This window comes from Aedes albopictus, chromosome 3, assembly GCF_035046485.1.
Source record: "Aedes albopictus strain Foshan chromosome 3, AalbF5, whole genome shotgun sequence".
Taxonomy (NCBI): Eukaryota; Metazoa; Arthropoda; class Insecta; order Diptera; family Culicidae; genus Aedes; species Aedes albopictus.
The window spans coordinates 111,368,804-111,389,794 of record NC_085138.1 but is presented as its reverse complement, the minus strand read 5'-3'; the positions used below and the strand labels follow the sequence as shown (position 1 = coordinate 111,389,794).

Here is a 20,991-nt window from a genome sequence, read left to right as displayed (position 1 = left end):
TAAACGACGAAAATATTCACCAATTTCAAAACTAGGTATCTCAGTGTAGAATACAAGAACTGAGTGCTATAACTAGGTAACTGAGAAAATCATATCTATTTCCAATCGCACAGGTTAAAATCTATCAAACGCTTGGACGTGGAAATGTTACTAGTCATTCTTTTGTTAGTAGATTGAAAATCTACTACTGTTTTACATTTTAGGCCAAAAAATGGAAAATCTTTTACTTGTATTGATTTAGCTAAAACTGTGATTGTTCGTAGACGACTATTTTATGAACACTTGAGGTGTCATGTGGTGATATAGCGGGCATCCTAGCAAATTCAGTGATTACACATTAATTTCAATATGTGAACCCTATTAAATTTGCATACTGTAACAAGAAATTTGAAAAGTATGATATCAATAGTGGTAAGAACTAGGTATCTCAGTACATCTCCTCCATTATTTTTGTTGCATTTTGAGTGCTATAACTAGGTAACTCGACAATTTTTTAACCATTTATTGTTTTTATCAAAAGTTTAAACCAAAATAGTTCAAAACTTTTTCCTGTAGCAGAAAGAGTAGAAGCTGAATAAGCAATACATGCGAAAAAATTATCATTTTCAAGGCTCCATACCTTTGGAACAACTGCATGAAAAATTGTCAAATTTTCAAAGTCGTTTTTCTCGAAACTATGATTTTCGAGTTACCGGATCATTTACAGAATGATCGTACTTCTGAACCGTCAGACGCGAGTTTTGTTGAGCGCAGGTCGAGAATGATAGGACCGCTATACGAAGACGTCGTTAACAATAACGCGAAGCAGTACGAGAAATATAAGAAGAGTTACGACACGAAACATAAAACGCATCCACTCGCATTCGAAATAGGACAAAAAGTCTATAAGAAGAATTTTAAGCTCTCCAACGCGGCGGAGAACTACGCGGCAAAACTCGGACCCGTGTATGTACCGTGCAAGATTTTGTCCCGTCGTGGCGCGACATCTTATGAGCTTGAAGACGAGGAAGGGAGAAATTTGGGCATTTTTGCTGCTCAAGACTTGATCCCTGAGTAAACCCCTAGAAAACGAACTGATGAAACCAAAATGTGTCAAGATATAATCTACAGAAGAGGAAGGAATCAAAAAAAAAAGCGGAATGGGTAGGATATGCGAAGGCTACTAAAATGAGACACTTCTGATCAATTGCGACGGCAGTTGAAATAAGTCCAATTTTAGAGACAAGAAAAGGAGTTCTACAATGCTTCAGGTTTCTTTCGCGAGCCAACCAAATTCTGTGTAGATAAGAACTACTTCTGACTTGACAAACTAACATTTTGAGACATCGGACGTCCTTTGACAACTGGAATGATACATATTTGAAAGGGATTAGTAGAACTAAACGAGTGCCAACAATCATTTCTTATCACAAGTGATGAACTGATTGTTGTCATTTGGTGTGGGGGTGTTGTCACCTGCTACATGTTAGCATGCGACAGAGTCTTTTACCCGATTACCATGGAATGGAGATCAACCCACCAGAATAAAAATAAATGTTGAGGTTCTCGAATCTGTAAACCATTACACCCCACAACAGAACCACAGAACCCATCTTCAAAACGCAAATACATCTCTAATTCTCCGAGTACCTATGAGGTGGGATCCTCTTTGAAGACAGGCCGATGCCGATCTCTCCAGACAATCAGCTAGAGTGCAGCTCACCAGTACTAAAATTGCACAAAATGCGATGATCGGGAGATGTAGAAGCGTACCACTCATTTGCCGAATAGTAATACGAATCTGGCAGTGGTGAATAAACCAAATGAGAATTTTGCCTACACCCATGCATCTCTGAACGATCCAGTTAGTTCCGTATGATCTAGCCTACAAGCAATACCAAGTAGTGCGCGATAAGGTCGGCAATTGCGTGATAATTTTATTAGACAAAACCGTGTAATGCATGCAAGTCGTCCAGTTTTCATTATATATACGGGACTTGATTTGATAATGGAGTAGATTTTAGTGCTTATGAGATCGGTGAGCAAGTAGAAACTGGTGATCTATGTGCGCGAATCTAAGTGCTTTTCGATCCCACTCTCAGGCCTATTGAGTGACGCCAACGAACGTGTCGTGGAAGATGTAGTGACCATCACGGCCATGGTCGCGACGCAGTGGAACCCTGGTCCGGCGCTTCTGACTGGGTCCTGCCATCCGGATGGCTGGTGACGTCGCCGATGGATACACTCCCACACGTTTGCACACTTACAACATTTAGATAAGTACAAAAAACCTTTAGATTTAAGCTATATTGGGGTGGGAAAATAAATGGGTTACGCATGTTAAATTTCAGTATTTCTTTTTATCTCTGGTGATATCGCGGACTAGAATCGTTTTAGTGAATTTTGATGCTAAGCCGCGGACCTGTTCAGGCTGTCTGTAAGCACGGCAGCGCTTTTGCATGTGTTCTAGCTAATTCTTAATTAAATTTTGTCTCATGCCAGTGGGAAGAAATCCCCTTGTGACAAACTCTCTTGCAATCTGTGATAGTCGGCGGCATAAAATTTAAGAGAGTATCTTGTAGACAGCGCTCAGTAGTGTGATCGCGCGGTAGTTCCCGCAATCCAACTTGTCGCCCTTTTTGTAGATGGGACACACGATACCTTCCATCCATACCTCCGGTAATACTTCCTCCTCCCAAATCTTGGTAATTACCATGCTGCATTCTTCTCGTTTTTCAACTGTTGAAATTCGTCGTCGTACCAGCCGTTTCTGTGATTCGGAGGCGAGTGCTCTAAAACCTATATTTTGTATCGATTTTTTTTTAGAAAACTTTATTTTCATATTTGTGAAGTTGCAAACTCTTATCTAGGTAGTTTTGAGAAAGCCTTATGCCTGAAAAACCATTTAGTTTGGACACGATATGAACGTACTCTTGCCCCACCTTACTCTAAGGACGGGTTTGAAAGTAGTAAGTGAAATATTAATGAAAAATTGGTATAAGAAACCTAATAAAATCAAAACTCAACTCACTCACCTTACCTTGAACAACTCTCCGGAGATGATGCATGCTTGCAAATCATAGGTTTACACACATGGAGAACCATATCAAACTGGCATAAGCATCCAGCGAAGTGCTCCGAATACTGTAGCAAAGATTTACTGACCAATAACCCGCATCGACCGTAATGCATCGGGCCTTCGTTCTCACATAAATAATCCACCACGGAGCGGTGTGGTGTGCCGAACCGGGTCATATATTCAATCCTCGGAATAATAATTATGCTGGAACGAGTTTTCCGACGTTTAATCGCGAGTAATTTCCCTCCCATGTATATGGACCAGACTCTCGGTACACCATTAACCCGTGATAAGTTCTTTCGGATAAGTCTCGATCACCGAGGCATGATCATTCCTTTTACGATAATAGGTGAATAATTTGCATATCCCAAATCGGCCGAAGATATTTTCGGGATCTCGTTTAATTGGTTCAGAATGACTGAATTGACCTCTCTCGTTGGGTCGTTTTCCTCTGAGCACACACAATTACCATTTCCTTCCCGTTCCGTCGCGTCGTAAAGACCCCCATGGACGGGATCGTCTTCGGGACGCCACTCAACAATCCAACAACTGAAAACAATCACCTACCCGCCCGTCCCCTCCAAGGGCCGATCGTCTGCCGCCACGCATTCTTGGTCCCAGAAGGAAAATGTGTTTGACCGGTTTCAAACGCATATTGTACCATTCCTCGTCGTCGTCGTCGCCATCCGTTCATCCGAAGGAGCGAGATTGGATTAAAGTTCATCACTTCGCTCTCCACCCTCGCCCATATACGGCGTAAATGGGACCATCCTCAGACCTCAGTACACACGGAGAGATAGAGAGACAGAACCCAGATTACAACCAAAGTGGATATGTGGAATACTGAAAATTCCTGCTAAATTACCCCCAGAACAATCAAATTTTATTTTATTCCGATGGCCCGTGTTCGCCTTTTTTATGCGTCTCTTTACGCTCCACTCGATTGGAGTGTGGATTGTGGAAGGAGCATTGGCGTGAACTTTGCATGAATGAAATGCGAACATCTTCGGGGAAGGTACCTATCGGGACGTGATGTGCTTGGTTTACATTTGTGGCCAGGGACGGCTCCAGGAAAATTCTAGCCGAGTGAAATATTGGCTGCTCTTATATGTACGTGTGCTTGTTTTTTTTTAAATAATGGTCCAGTTTGACGGTACTGACATTTATGCGCTATAAAGTTCTTGAAGAAATATATTTAGATCCCATACAGGGGGTGGCCAAAATGTTTGGGATAGGCCATTTTTTTCCTCTAACAAAAAAGTTCAACAAGCTATAACTTTTCATAGAGTGCATCAAAAATTCTCAAACTTTGACTATTTCTCAACCTATTATATGTACATCATTGGTACAAATTAAGGCTCGATTGGTTTTTCTTTTGCGGGTGGCTGAATGCTGTTTGACCGAACGCAGTTTGGCCGATTGCAATCTGGCCGAAAGGATAATTTCGCCAAATGCCGTTTGGCCGAATCGTGATCAAAAGACTTCAGAAATGTTTGACATTCTAACTGACAAAATGATTATCGGAAATATTTCCTTCTTTTAACAATAGGCTATTCTTTCTAGTTTTGACATTCAAAGATTAGTTAGCGTTGAAAATGCCTAGGGTGCGGGCACCGGTTTTGGCCAGTCTAAGGGAAATCATTTGTATAAAAATAACCAGTAATCCTATGAAAACAACCAATGCTTCAAAAGAAAGGTTTCAATCTATATTTTGAAGGAAACATGCAGAAATCATGCCAATACTTGATTTTTGTATTAAAAGTGGCACTGGCCAAAATAGAAGCTCTGCCACAGTTTTGGCCATATTCTTAAGTTTGGTTTCTATTTTGGCCAATCACGTGTATTTCTTATGGGAGTGGCCAAATTAGAAGCACCATGGCCAAAATAGATATATGGGAGCAGATTTTTTAAGGAAATATATTTTTTTCTTCCAGTTTTTAATCAAAATGTGTGGTTTTCACAGCTGTAATCATCATATTGTATTAGGATCTACTAGTAAAACATAAATTTACGCCGATTTAGATCGCAACAGGCTCAATATCGCACTATGGCCAAAACTCCGGACTGGCCAAAACTGAAGCTTCTACCCTATATATTATCATAGATTTTTCCTTCTTTGACTCATAGGATGTTCTTTCAAGTTATACTGACGCTGGGAACATTGGTATGGTCACTTAAGTACATCATTCATTTTTCGGTCAAACGGCATTCGCCAAATGGCATTCGGCCAAATGACCCTTTCGGCCAAATGGCGTTCGGCCAAATGGTGTTCGGCCAAATGGCGTTCGGCCAAACGACGTTCGGTCAAATTACCCGGATCCCTTTCGCGAAACCAGAACCGTCCTAGTAAAACACTATTTTTTAGACATCCAATTTTTGAACTGTCTTATCTTGGAAACCAGTGTTTTTGAACGTTTATCAACAATATACAAATGCTTCAAAAGTCTTTGAAAAATTGACACTTTTTGAACGTGGAAAAAAGCTATAACTACCGTTCACCAGATCTCTTTTCATCTGATCCGCCCACCTGTAACCGTCAGCCTCGCTAACTTCCCTTTTATAAAGTAGGATGGCTTAAGCGCCACTCCCAAGGGAGACCATCCACCAAGTGTAGGGTTGCCCGACCGTTGAGACCTTCAGGGGATTAAGGCTCAGTTTTCCAAATTTGGACGGGAAGTAAGGTGGCTGACTAAAACTGAACGCAAAAATTCCGCTACTAATAGCGACTTAATAATATAACTGCCAGAAACGTGATCGCAACCCTCGGTCGATGACGAAAAAGGGATGACGGGGTTTCTCATCACTGGCCAAGTCTACAATTTCCCTTCGGACCAACCTGTGTCCGAATAAAAAGTTGCCCGGTTGGTTTCGGAGCCAACCTCCCCAGTAAAACAAAGAACAATGGAAAACTACAGACGAAACACGTGTGACATGAAAAACCTCCGACCAGTTTCACTACATCGGGACCACAAATAAAGCACGGGTATCAATTCAGTAACAAATTTTGAAAACGACGTATAATCAATGCTACACCATTGATTATACGTCGTTTTCAAAATTTGTTACTGAATTCTTATTTCCTATAGGGTTTATTGAAATGTTCCCAACCATGCTACACCGAGAAAAATTTCTACTCAATGACTGAGTTGGCCTTACTCAGAAATCGAAAAATCCTTTGTTTTCTTACTCAGTTTCGGCTAAAAGTGGGACAACCCATTGGCAATGGGTTGTCCCACTTTTAACGGAAACTGAGTAAGAAAACAAAGGATTTTTCGATTTCTGAGTAAGACCAACTCAGTCATTGAGTAGAAATTTTTCCCTGTGTACCATAAAACAGAAATTCCTATAAGCTTATTTATTCCATCCAACCTTGTATACAATAGTGTTCATTCTTCTTCGCTCTTTCCTTTCGCTACGCTCTCGCTATACCTTTCCCATACTATCTGGTCCCTATCTGTCTACCTATCGTGTGTGCTTGGCTGTGGTGTGGTTTCCAACGTGCAAATCCCTCGTTTGCCATGCAAACGCAATGGGGTTTTGTTCAATCAAATTCACTTCACGGCGAGCATGGAAAATGCCGTGTTTACGCCTTGCAACGTGTAACTATGTTGCGGCGTGGAAAAGAAAATCACATGCGCATGGATAAGAAAAATTCATGAGTACTCACGACCTTTTTGGTGGATGACCGCGATGACGGCGCCCGCTCGATGGATGAACGGGAAGGGGGTGGCGGTGAACTCTGCTGCTGTGCGCCGGCGGGAGGGTAGTGTTCGCTCTAGCCGCTGCTGCTCGTCATGGGGGTGAACCGATGGTCATCTACCTATTCATGGCTGCTTGGTAGCGAAGACGCTGCACGTGCGTCGGTGTTTCCGTTGGTCGTCCCCAAAACGTGATCGCTTGTTAACTGGTTGCCGATATGCCCTGCCTAGGGCGCGTGTAGTAACGGACGCGGCCCTCTTCCGGCGTGCTCCGGGGAAACTTCGGAGCCTGATGGTGGGGTCAAGAATGGCCACTGACGGTTCGATGGTGGTGTGTCGGGCGTTCTGACGGCCTTTGCCACGAATCTAAATTTGAACAATTATTGCACATAGCACGTTTAAGCACAATCAACAAAACCACAAGTAAGACGAAATTACCTTGTCTTCCACAAAGCCACACACGATAACACATCGCCGATTGAATATCGCACACAGAAAATCTAACTGGGAAAAGAACTAAGGGAAAGGGTTTTAACTAAGATCCACTGGTCGAACAATTCTCAAAGTCACATTCACTACCTTTTCTACAACACCACGGCGCGAGAACAACTTGGGCCACTCCTGCCTCTTCCACAGATCAGTTCGAAGTGATCTTGTAAAACTTGAGGATCCTCAGATCAACCGTCATATAATTAATTTCGTCACCGGAAATCACGAAGTGATATTCGCGATCCCGAAGGTTGCTCTCCCGCTCCCAACAGTCATATTCGCGCATTTTCGCATCTCATTCTACGAACAGTCTTAATCAGCCACCTTACCGACTGCTCAAATCATGGGAGGAAAAAAATCGGGGAAAGGTCAATATCTCTTCAAAGGATTCTCAACGGGTCGATGTACGCTGTAGTAAAGCGAGAAACCCAGCATCTCTGATCACGCTGTGTCGTAAAATTGCGCGCGTTCTGCAGTGGGGACTCATTTAATTTTTAGCGCAAACGAAAAGTGGCGGATGAACAAATGAACATTTTGGCGGTGAATTCGGCTTAGGCTGGTTCAAATTTTTAAGGCTTTCTAATAATTGTAAATGATTTGCTATTTTAATATTATGATAATCTGAACAAAAATACTTAATGAACAACATACAAATAATGACATCGTTACACACCTTGTACGCTGCCCTACAGATCTTCTTATACCATCCAGATTTCTTGTGTGTTTTGCAAGGTTGTTGTCTGACATTCTCACAACATGCTCTGCCCATCGTATCCTTCCAGATTTTTCCACTTCCGGATGCTGGGTACGCTGTAGAGTGCAGCGAGCTCGTGGTTCACCGCCACACACCGTTCTCCTGCACTCCGTCAAAGATGGTCCTGTCCTAAGCACTCGACACTCGTAAACTTCGAGTGCTTGCATGTCCTCCTCGAGCAGAGTTCAATTTTCGTGCCTCTGTACAACCTTTTCGCTGGTATTATCAGCGTCTTACATGGTGCATTTGATGCAGTGGTGAATCCTTTACGACCACAGATTCTTTTGGAGTCCATAGTAGGCATGACTTCTACTACTGATGTACCTTCGTATTTCACGACTAACGTTGTTGTCTGTCGCTAAAGAGGATCCGAGAGAAACGAAGTCATCCACTACCTCGAAAATGTCTCCGTCTTTCATAACATATCCTCCAGCCAGCATGCACTTCGTTTTTGACGCGTTCACCATAAATCTGACCTTTGTTGCTTCATGTTTCAAGCGAGTGCACAGTTCTGTTGCCGATCCAAATGTTGAATGAATCCAAATGTCTAGTATAACATCCATGTCTTCCGCAAAACAGACAAATTAGCCGGATTTCGTGAAAATCGTGAACCGGCTGCTGAGCCTAGCTCGTCGCATAACACCTTCCTTTCAGAGCGATATCGAACAGCAGGCTTGAAAGTCCATCATCTTGTCGTTATTCCCGGTGAGATTCGAACAAACTAGACAGATCACCCGAAACCTTTACACTCCAACTAGCTACCTTTCATGTAGATCGGGTAAGTCACCACTTACTTCCACTCCTCTAGTAGTTGTTCGGTCCCCTCGATTCAGAGTTTTAGTCGGTGTAGGCTGGGATCAACTTTTCCGGGCTTATTTTGATAAGTTCTGCTACGATACCATCCTTACTTACTTACTTACTTAAGGTCGAATTAAAATATCTCCATCCTGCGTGGTTGTCCGCTACCGCCTTGACCTGATGTCATCCTTACCAGCTGACTTATTGTTCTGGAGCTGCTGATGATGTGTCATCCTTAACTTCCCTCAACTTGGGAATTGACTCGTTGGTGATCCCTGCTGTACTGACTTAGTAATTTCTTCCGCTGCCTTGGTCCTCCATGTCTGCGCTCTCCACACCATTCAGATGCTCATCGAAGTGCTGATTCCACCTTTCGATCACCTCACGGCCGATCGTCAAGAGGCTCCCGTCCTTTTCCCTGCATATTTTGGCTTGCGGCACGAAGCCGTTGTGGGATATGTTGAGCTTCTGGTAGAGCTTCAGTGTTTCTTGAGAACGGCACAGCAGTTCCATTTGTTTGCACTACGCTTCTTCATATAACACCTACAGGTTATGTAGTCAAGCGAACTGTGCCGCAACATCTTCAATATATCAAACAAACAATCTGTCACTTAACGCCTGGCATCCACGCACCAATGTTTGAACCCTCTGCCAACCATTTCTCAACAGCACTCTGACATCCGTATGGATTTCCTTCGCCTTCCATACATTGACATGCAACCTGGCGTAGCAGTCGCCATTTTCGCCTAAGAACAGAAGATCTCCAACACTCACACACTGAAAAGATGTCTGTTAGTCCTAACCAGCTATCTAATGGGTTCCTTGTGTTAGTGTTGCAGGACTGCCGATACTGAAGTAGCATCTACGGGCGAGTTTATCATTTTTTCCCATCTCATCTCACCTTTTACACGTTTAATCCACATTTTTTTTTCTAGTACTCCTCCAGGGGTTTCTTCTGAGATTCTTCAGGGTGTTTATTAAGTATTGCTTTAGATGTTCCCTCTGGGATATTTCAGCACGTTCTTCTGAGATTCATCAACTGGTTCCATCTAAAATTCCTCGGGATTCCTCTAGACAATCTTTTCAGGATTTCTTGAAGAAGTTTTTCCTGAGATCCCCCTAAGTGTTCCTTTACGAATACCTTCCATTGTTCTTTTTGGAAATTCTCAAGGATATTAATCTGAGATTACACCAGGAGTTCCTTCTGTGAACCTTCCTGGAACTTCACCAGAGTTTTCTTCCGGGCTTCCCCGAGAAGATCTTTTCTCAGTCCTTCAGGTAATCATTCCGGAAATTCTTTAACAACCTCTACCAAAATTCCTGCAGATTTATTCAGCAAGTTCTACAGAAATTCTGAGATTCATCCCGGAATCTTCCAAATAATTCTTCCGGTATTCTCCCAACAACATCTTTCCGGAATTCTTCGAGTAACTTCTGCTAGGATTCTCTTCAAAACTCCTTCCGGGATTCCTGCAAGAACTTCTTCCGAAACCCTTCAGCAACTATTTAGGTATTATTTTTCTGAACTGCTTCTGAGATTGTTTTGGGAACTCTTTTCGCGATTCTTTCAGAAACTACTTCCGTTTTATTTCAAGAGCTTCTTCCAAGATTCCTCTAGAAACTATTTTCTGGATTCCTTCTGGAATTTCAGCAAATCCATCTGTAATTTTTCTGAACGTTCATTCTGCAAATATCGAGATGTTCTAGAGATGGAAATCCTCCAAGAGTTTTTAATACAAAATTCCTCCAAAAGTGTTTTGTGGCATTCTTTATTAAATTGCTTTTGGAATTCCTTATGAAGTTCCTACAGCCGTTTCTTGTGAAGTTCCTCCAATATTTTTTTTTAGAATTGCTTCATCAGCTTTTTCTCACAGGAGCTGATTTTTCCTTCTGCGATTCCATTTTTTTTTCAAGAACTCATGAGACAATCCAAGAATAAAAACTTTTGAAAGTATTCCAAAAGATGCTATTCTCGTCGGAATAAATTCCTGGACGACTCTTAGAAGAAATCCAGAAAAATCTCGGAAACAGTTCCTGGAAAGATTCCCAAAACTCCTGGAAAAATTCCTGATACAATCTCCTGAAATCACCGAAGAATTCCTGGAAGAATTCTGGAGCGAACCATTTTTGAGGAACCATAACAAGAATTTCATATGGAGCTCTCTGAGGAATTACAGAAGTAACTCCTTAAGGACTCCTGGAATAAATTTCTGGTGAAACCATGAGAGGTATGACTAAAGGAACCCTAGGAAAAATTGCTGGAGTAATCCCAGAAAAAAATTCTGAAAAAATCCAAGAGGAAATTCCAATATGGGATCTCGTATTGAATTTCTAGAGAGTTTCGGAAGGAATTTCTGGAGGAATCCGGGAACTCTTGGAGAAATCTCATGAGTTAAAAGAAAATCAGGTTGAGTACTGTTAATTCCACTAAGAAATTGCATCCTTTGACAAATACGTATTCCGACGTCAACTGTAAGGTCAACTTCAGTGTCTCGTACTTGACTCGATTCGAATGGAAATCTCATAAACGCGGAAAGAATTCCAATGGAACCCATCCGGATTTCCTTCCCGATTTTTTAACAAAGTACTTCGAATAATTTCGTTTCATATTCTGAAGTTTTTTTTATGAGATTCTTCCGGGAATTACTTCAGAAGCTCCATTTGGGATTCATCCAAGAGTTTCATCTGAGATTCCTTAATTCATTTCATCCGGGATTCTTTCAGACATTCCGTCAAGAATTCAGAAAGTACTGCAAAGATTCCCTCATAGATTCGTTCTGGATTTCTTAGGGAATACCTCCTGAGATACCTCCAGGAGTTCTAAATTCCTCTAGAAATTTCTTTCGCAATATATCTAGGAATTCATTCCGAGAGGAGTTCTTCCTGGGATTGCTCCATAAATTACTTCAGTGGTTTCTCTAGAAATTTATTCCAGAACTATTCTAGAAGTTTCTTCTGTGATTCTTCAGGGAGCTCCATCTGAGATTCTTTTTGGTGTTCCTCTAGAAATTTCGTCTTGGACACTTTCAGGTATTTCTTCTGATATTTCTAAAATTGATCAATCTGGAATTCCACCAGAAACTCCTTCCAGGATTTCTTCCAAAATTTCTTCTGAAATTCCTGGAATTCTCAAGGGGTTCCAAAAATCCTTTAGGAATTTTCTTCTTAATGTTTCTTTTGTATTTTCAGTATTTTCCAGAATAGAACTGCTGGAAAACGGAATTCCAGAAAAAAAACCCAAATTAATCCACCTAGTGGTGATAGTGCCTTTCTCGTCATATATGTTCTCACGATCTTTCCGTCGATGTATGTCAAAGTGTTCCTGAATCCTGATATTTTTATCAAAGCCATCATTGAATTGGAGGCTGGCCAATATCAAGACGATACTGACAAGCTAAGATATAACTTTTTACACAATCACAGATCACTTCATGGTCTTCGACAAAGTTTTTTTCTGCACATTTTAAGTTTTATTTTATTGGCTGTTGAAAACACGAACGTAAGTAGTGAAAGAGAAGTTATCAAAAGAGCTGCTATCTGATGTACTGTCAAACCCTGCATATTCATCACTCTTTAATACGACACTTTTTTATTCGTACCCCGCTCATTCGACATTTGTCGAATTAAAAAATGATCAAATGTCACAGTGCAATACACTGTAAATAGGAATGATTCGATATTGTGATGTTACTCACATCCGCAGCGGCTCCTCGTGCAGCTGCTACTTCCGGAAGTTCAAATTTGGTGCTTTCCGACACCTGATCCGTTTGGTGATCAACCGCAGTGAACTTCGGAAGCCAACAGTCGTAAAATGAACAAGCTATCAATTCGTACTACCACAATATCTGTAAAATTTGTGTTCAAAAACAAATCCTACAATCTAAACAAAACTAAAATAGAGTTAGTTCATAGAATTTAAAGTTTACCCAGGTAATTTGACAGCAATCTGATGGCTTCTGATATGGCCTTACACTAGTTTCATGCAAATTGTTAATCAGTTTTCCCAAAAAGTCGCAAATTGGTGTAATGCATGCATGGGTTTGGTTAATTTGTGCATTTCGCCAGTTTCGGCGAGGCACTCGAAACTGGTTCCGGAACACTACCGATAAATGTGGCCTGGGACTATTTTCTTGCTGGCCGTTCTTTGCGTTATCGAAGAAGCCGTTATTTTATGTGCGGCGTGTATGCGTTTGGTTCCGTTCTACATTTGACTTCCATTGGGGCACCTGGAACCGGTTTCGGCACACTATTGGTTTTCCAAAGTATGGTCTATGATTTTTTTTCTTGTTAAGGAGAAACTTCAGAGGATACAAATATGGCTGCCACAATGGCTGACTTGAACCCCTACTCACGATTTTAAGAGCACCAATCTTAAAAAATCGTAAACAATTGCGCTCGATTAGGAAAAGCTGCCTCTTTTTGCAAGTAAGCAAAGCCAGGATAAACAAGTGCAGCTTGGCTCGATGCTTCGTTCGTCAGATTTGTGCCTCTAAAGTTTGTATGCAAAATTGCAAAGGGATTTCTTGATGTTTCACCTTAACCGTTAATCAGGTTACCTAAAAAGTCATTTAATGTGTCGAATTTATGGTTTGGTTCTCCTTTACATTTGACCACTTCTGATGGGGCAACCGTAATCGGTTGTGAAACACTACCGGTTTTCTCCAATATGGCCAGAAACTTTTTTTGCCAAATCAAGATACCAAAAAAACCGCGATTTGATGTGTCGCAAGAATGGGTTCGGTTCACTTTTATATTTGGCTATTTCCGGCGGGACACCCGAAACCGGTTCCGGATCACTACCGATTCAGATATGTTCAGAGAATATTTTCCTGCTTATTGTTAATCAGGATATCAAAAAAGCCGCTATTTGATATGTCGCATGCATGAGTTTGGTTAACTTTTATACTTGACCACCTCCGGCGGGGCATCTGGAACCGGTTCCGATATGGTCTGAGAATACTTTCCTGCTTACTGTTCATCAGATTATCAAAACAGCTGCGTTTTGATATGTCGCATGTATGGTTTTAGTTTAATTTTATATTTGGCCACTTTTGACGGGACACCAGGAAACGGTTCCGGAACACAACTGGTTCAGATATTGTCTGAGAATGTTTTCCTGCTTACTGCTCATCAGGATATCAAAAAAGCCACTATTTGATATGTCGCATGCATGGTTTTGGTTAACTTTTATACTTGGCCACCTCCGGCAGGACATCTGGAACCGGTTCCGAAACACTACCGGTTCTGATGTGGTCTGAGAATGCTTTCCTGATTACTGTTCATCAGGTTATCGAAAAAGCCATGGTTTGATATGTCGCATGCATGGTTTTAGATCATTTTTATATTTGGCCACTTCCGACGGGACACCCGGAACCGTTTCCGGAACACAACCGGTTCCGATATGGTCTGAGACTATTTTCCTGCTAACTTCTTATCAGGATATCAAAAAAAACACTATTTGATATGTCGCATGCATGGGTTTGGTTAACTTTTATACTTGGCCACCTCCGGCGGGACATTTGGTACCGGTTCCGGAACACTACCGGTTCCGATGTGGTCTGAGAATGTTTTCCTGCTTACTGTTCATCACGTTACCGAAAAAGCCCCTGGTTTGATATGTCGCATGCATGGGTTTAGTTCACTTTTATGTTTGGCCACTTCCGGCGGAACACCCGGAACCGGTTCCGGAACACAACCGGTTCAGATATGGTCTCGGACTATTTTTCTGCTTACAATTCATCAATTTATCGAAAACGCCGTAGTTTGATGTGCTGCATGGATGGGTTTGTAGCGTTTTCATATCTGGCCTCTTCCTGGGGTACCGGTCCGGAACACCTAAATGGCCATAACTCCGGAACGGCTGGACCGATCCGAACCATTTTCAATAGGAAACAATGGGACCAGATTCTGCGTCGAATGAACCATCGGTCATTAAAATCGGTTGAGGTTTAGTTCAAAAAAGTGATGTGAGTTTATTTTGACCACACACATACACACATACATACACACACACATACACACACACAGACATCACCTCAACTCGTCGAGCTGAGTTGATTGGTATATGTGACTCGACCCTCCGGGCCTCCTATCAAAAAGTCATTTTTGGAGTGAACATATAGCCTTTCCAGTACACTTAGTGTACGAGAAAGGCAAAAAACCATAGAGGAAAACCTGAAGGAACTCTGGGTGAAGCAACTGGTTCTTTAGGGAATTATTCGAGGTACTACTCTAGAAACTGCTGTAGGAATTTCATAAGGAACTCTTAAAGTAATTCTATAAAAAAAATCATAGAGAACTCACTGGAAAACTCCCGAAGGAATTATTAAAAATTCTTCTGGAGGAATTGTTTAATAAACTCCTTCAAAATTTCCATTAGGATCATCTGGGGGAATTAAAAAACGAACCTCCAAAGTAATTCCAGAAAGATATGCAGGACAGGAATTTCCGGAGGAATTCAGTGATCCTGGATAGAACTTCTAAAGGAATCCTTGAAGTTCGTGAAGGAAATCCGGAAAAAGTTACCAGTAAAATCCCGAAAAAGAATCCTAGAGGAACCCAAGAAAGAGTAAGGATGTGCTTGAAGTAATCCTGGAAGGAGTTCCCGGAACAACTCACACAGAAATCCCGGAAAGAGTTCTTGAAGGAATCCCAGAAATAATTTCTGAAACGACAAAAAGAGGACAAACGGAAGGTGGCGACAAAAAATTGGGGACAACAACAATACCAACTGATAAATAATGAAAATAAAACTTTCAGAAACTGATGAGATTCATGTATTGCAAATAAACGTGTGTCGAAACTTCTTAAACTGGTTTTTGTTATTTTCTTTGAACCCAGAGTACTGCATACAACTCAAATCTGACCTCACAATGCTCATCCGAATCATAACCGATGTCTAAAAATGTAGTTGATTGGCTCTCCAAATGAGCTTAGAGATATTATTGAAAGCATTTTATGCATTTTTATTTGACAAATTACCTGCATCCAGTAGTAAATGATTTTCACAAAAGGCAGATATCTAATACTTCTATAAATTGGTTCAAACAGCAAGCCCAACCATACCAATAGGTTGAGTAGTGCATCGAACCTCACCGTCAGCGCAGTGGTAGATATTTCACAATCTGGCCCACCAAGACCTCCTGCAGCGGTATCAATCGCGGTCCAGCTGCCTCGACCGAAACCAAACCGACGGAACCAGATCCAGTAATTTAATTAGACAATTCATTTGCCATTGATAGATAAATTTATCTACTTATCGAACTCACATTACACAAACCTCGAACCGGTGTGTGGTGCAAGGTGCAACTGTTTCAGCGGCAACCAACACGAAAACAGATGCCCGGAATGTTCGAACCTGCATCATGCTGAGTGCGGGTCAGTTTCACTTTGGCACCACCACCCGATCCGAAGGGGTGAAAACAAATGGCCCCTCATTTGGCGGATAATCAGCCACCGGTTCAGAAGCACACACATTACTGACCTATACACCTCGAATCTTGCTCCAGCCAGCAGCAGCACAACCTAAGGAGCAAACGTGAATAGGACAAATAATTCACACGCTTGTTCAAAAACACACACGCGCGATTGCTGCTACCTAGTGGGTAGCCCCATAAAACTATCGCAGGCAAACGGAGGTCCGAAGAAATAGGTTTCGTAATTAATTGGCCAATAATCTCTAATGTGCCGAGGAACAACTTGGAAATCCGTTCCAACACCACCGGAATGCTTCGAATCTGTACCTAGAGGGGCAAGGTATAGTATGGTGTGCTGTCTGCCAGCCCGCCGAGAAATGGGAAGTCTATGGAAGTTTAATTGAATTACAGTGGAAAACAAAAGACTTGTCGAACGCATTCGCATTAAGCGACGAACGCGTCGTCGTGGTCGCCGTCGTTGCGTCGCGTCGTTTTTCTCATTCGAATGGGCATTCTTGCCATGGTTTCTAGATGGGGAAGGCACGCGAATGTATTTGCCTGCCTTTGCTTATGAGTATTTCTGTGCCGTACCAGGGCCGGACTTGTGTATGGTAAATCTACAAAAAAATAATATTTTTATTAAAAGTCAAGTTGTTGGGGAAGGCAGTTATCTTCAAAGTAATTCTCTTCCGAATAGTGTTGCCAGTTTTACATAGGAACGTTTATTACTCGATTATTCTTATAATTTATCTTTGTTTACTTTATTTTAATCAACTTTATGATGTTGCTTAGAGAGCTAGACCGATATTACGTTATACGTTGATCCTTGTTGAAGACCAAGGCTTTTTCTTCAGTAACTGATTTTTTTTCTATTTCTTTTCAGTGGCCGAGAGGCGGCTGTAATGCTGTCCAATTCATGGTTGTACCACTACTACACCGTCCAATCCAAAATGCAATTTGGGATCCCCTTCGAGGGAGCCACGCGGATTCCCCCGAACACTTCGTACTACCATGGCCACGGCCATCACTCTCCCAACTCCACTCTACAAGCTCATGGCTACATCGCTCCTCCCCATCACGTATCCTACGGTTACCATTCTCCCGTGGGGCAATCCAGCTCTTCTTCAGGCACCTCCCATCATCACCATAATGGAACGTCCTCGTCTATCATCAGTCATCACCATGGTCTAGCGGGAGAACACTATCGTCCGTACGCCTATCGTCTCGATACGCAGCCCGTAGACTACAGCAGTCAACCTCCGATTATTCCGGGACAAGTTCGATGCGAAAGCACTGGCAGTAGTCCAAACAATCCAACCACCAACGGTGGTCCTGACCGGAACGGGACACCCCCAACCAAAAAGCGAGCCGTTGGCCGATTAGAACCTATCTACATCCCGGAAAACGGGCAAGACTCACCCGACGGATCCGTAACTGAACTCCAGCCACCAAACCATTCCATCAACCACGAGCATCACGATAACAGTAACAACACCGCTGGAATCGCAGGTGGGGGTGCCGGACCCCTAATTGGATCCGGTGGTGTCCAAACAATGACTCTGTCTACCTCCCTGCACACCCGTAGCAGTCGAATCATCAAAGCTCCTCCACCGTCCACCATCACCGAACCGACCGACTTCATTGACCAGTGGAACCCTAGTCCTCCTTGGTCGGACACCACAGTCCAAAAGGTCCCGGACATTTCCCATCAAGAACTAAGTCCCTACATGACCACAACTCCTCCTACCCCAACCAGTGCACCGCACGTCACCGGAGTCCCCACCACCTTCTCCTTCGACTGGATGCCGGAACAGTTCGTCCCCATCATGACCGACTGCCCTCCACATCCGCACCCACTCTCCTGTACCCTCACCCAAGACGGAATTCCCGTGCCAATGTCCCTTCCGATGCCAGTGCCACTACAGATCCCTCCTCCACCGTGGCCATCGGATCATCGCCTATTAGCCCTGGAAGGCGGCGGATCATCCTCCACCAACCAGCAGGTAGATCGTAAACCTGCCGAAGAGCAGCAAGCCCATCAGCAGCAGCACCTCCACCACCACCATCACCACCTTCATCAGCAAGCAGCAGGTTCGTCGGCTTCCTCCTCGTCCTCGTCGGCCGCCACGCTGGACAGCCATCGGGAACTCAAGCGATCTCACTAAAAAAAGAATCAAACAGTATTCTTTCAACACACGTTTTGTTTGAACATTCGTTGAACATCGAATCCCAGTATCAGTATTTCACTTATAGTATTCCTATCGAGGTACAAATCGCCCAGAAGCGTTTTAATTCGTAGGTAGTGTTGCAGAGGCTGTACGCCAAGTAGCAATTTGTTTGTTTGTATTTAGTGTAAATTTTAAGAACAGTATATTTCCTATTCCTGTGTAGATAAAGACCAACCTCCGGGTGGTCCCTCCCTAGTTGCAATGTAGATGTGCAATCCTGTAATTAGATGCGAGAAAAAAAAGTTGTGTCCTAAACTGGTCCGCCATCGAAATGGTGGACGATGACGTTAAACGTGCATTTCTTCTTCCATTTTTGCGATTCCTTCGGTAGTGCCTATTTATTTACCAACAGTATTCTTTTATTATTTATTTATTATCGATGCATGTCCACAGTGAGCATGACTTTACTCTGTGAATAAATTTATCGTTTTTGTAAATTGTGCGTGTTACGTTGTTCAGTCATCCGAAAATCCACGTTTCTGTTAGTCTAGTCAGTGTGAAAAGCGCAATTAAAATAAATTCGACCACCTTGCGATTTCCATCTAAAACGTGATTATCTACTGTTAGATGGTGTAGAAGACGATCATCTGGTAATCCTGACATCAATGTGTCGCCTCCTTTCCATTTCCACCGTCGAAGCTTATTGTCAGCTGTCAACCAAATACATATTTTCGGCAATTATTCCTGCAAACTGTCTTACCGAAAATCGAGCCGTGAGTAAAGAGTATTGCACAAATTGGTCCAGTTTGCAGGATTCAATTTGGATATTTCCATTCCTAGTTGTGAAGGGGTTCAGACAATGATGACCAATTGAACGAGAAACACAACGCTATCCAACCTTGGCTTTCGCAACCCCACCACAGTCTGTTATCACCTCGCTTTGCGTAGAACAATCGCAACGTGTCTGCAAGTAGTTGGGGGGCGTTTCAGGATGTTTCGGGAGCTTTCAGGAGTATTTTAATGGCCTTCAAAGGCTTTCAGGTGCATTTCACATGGATTTCATTTGTGTTTCAGAAGCGTTTCAAGGCGTTTCAGGAGGTGAGAGATTTAATGGTGCTTCAGAAACTCTCGGGTGAGTTTCACGGAGGATTCCAGGGGGTTTCAGTAGCGTTTCAAAGTGTTTCAATGCGTTTCATGGCCTTTCAGGAGGTTTCAAGAGGTTTAAGGGTGCCTTCGGAGGCGTTTCAAGGTGTTTCAGGAGTTATAAGAGGATCTTAACGGCTCACAGGTGAATTTCACGAAGGTTTCATGGGGGTTTCAGAGGCGTTTCAAGGCGTTTCAATGCGTTTCAGGGCGTTTCAATACGTTTCAGGGCATTTCAGAAGGTTGCCGGTGAATTTGAGGGTGCTTAAGGTGAAACATCAAGAAATCCCATTGCAATTTTACATACAAACTTTAGAGGCACAAATCTGACGAACGAAGCATCGAACCAAGCCAAACTTGATTATCCTGGCTTTGCTCACTTGCAAAAAGAGGCAGCTTTTCCAAATTGAGCGCATTTGTTTACGAATTTTTAAGATTTGTGCTCTTGAAAACGTGAGTAGGGGTCCAAGTCGGCCATTGTGGCAGCCATGTTGGTATTCTTTGAAGTTTCTCCTTAAGAGACTTTCAGGTGTTTTTCACGGAGGTTTCATAGGGGTTTAAGAGGTGTTCCAAAGTGTTTCAAGGCGTTTCAATGAGTTTCAGGAGGTTTCAGAGGGGTTTTAGGGGGCTTCAAAGGATCTCAGCTAAATTTCACGGAGTTTCTATAGGGATTTCAGAGGCGTTTCAAAGCGTTTCAAGGCGTTTCAATGCGTTTCAGAAGCGTTTCGGGGCGTTTCAGGAGGTTTCACAGGGTTTTTGGGGGCCTTTAAAGGCTCAGGAGAATTTCATGGAAGTTTTATGAGGGATTCAGATGCGTTTCAAATTGTTTCAAGGCATTTCAGTGCGTTTCAGGGCGTTTCAGGGTATTTCAAGAGGTTTCACAGGGGTTTTAGGGGGCTTCAGTGGCTCTCAGTTGAATTTTATGTATGTTTATAGGGGTTTACGTGGCGTTTCTAAGCGATTCAAGGCGTTTTAGGAGGTTCAGGAGGTTTAACGGGGGCTTGAGGGCGCTTCAAAGGATCTCAGGTACATTTCACGGGGGTTTTATAGGGATTTCAGAAGCGTTTCTAGACTTTCCAATGCGTTACAGGGCATTTGATGAGGTTTCACAAGGGTTTTAGGTGAACTTCACGAAGATGTCAAAGGGGTTTAGAGATGTTTCAAAGCATTTCAACACGTTTCAAGGCGTTATAATGCATTTCAGGGCATTTCAGGAGGTTTATAAGGGCCTTAAGGGGGCTTCAGAGGCTCGCAGGTGAATTTCACAGAGGTTTCATGGGGGTTTTGTGAGTATGAACCTTAGTCATGAAGCTCTCAGAGACAATCAATTACGTTGATAGATCTGATGATACTCAAGGAAGTTCTTGGAGATCCTCAAACTGACAACGAACTCACCACTTGACAGCACATAGTTGCATGAGGCTATTCAAGCATAAATTTCATTCATAATATTCCAATAGATTACGCT

At 42.6% G+C, this 20,991-nt stretch overlaps 1 protein-coding gene across 1 annotated transcript in view; it reads left to right on the top strand.

The window, feature by feature from the left end:
• LOC109423405 (uncharacterized) overlaps nt 1-18,871 on the top strand; it is a 234,113-nt gene extending 215,242 nt beyond the window's left edge. The window contains exon 10 of the mRNA XM_062843025.1: nt 17,096-18,871. Coding sequence (XP_062699009.1) covers nt 17,096-18,377 — 1,282 coding nt within the window. The 3' untranslated portion in view covers nt 18,378-18,871. The remainder of the gene's footprint in view (nt 1-17,095) is intronic.
• Nucleotides 18,872-20,991: the final 2,120 nt, after the last annotated feature.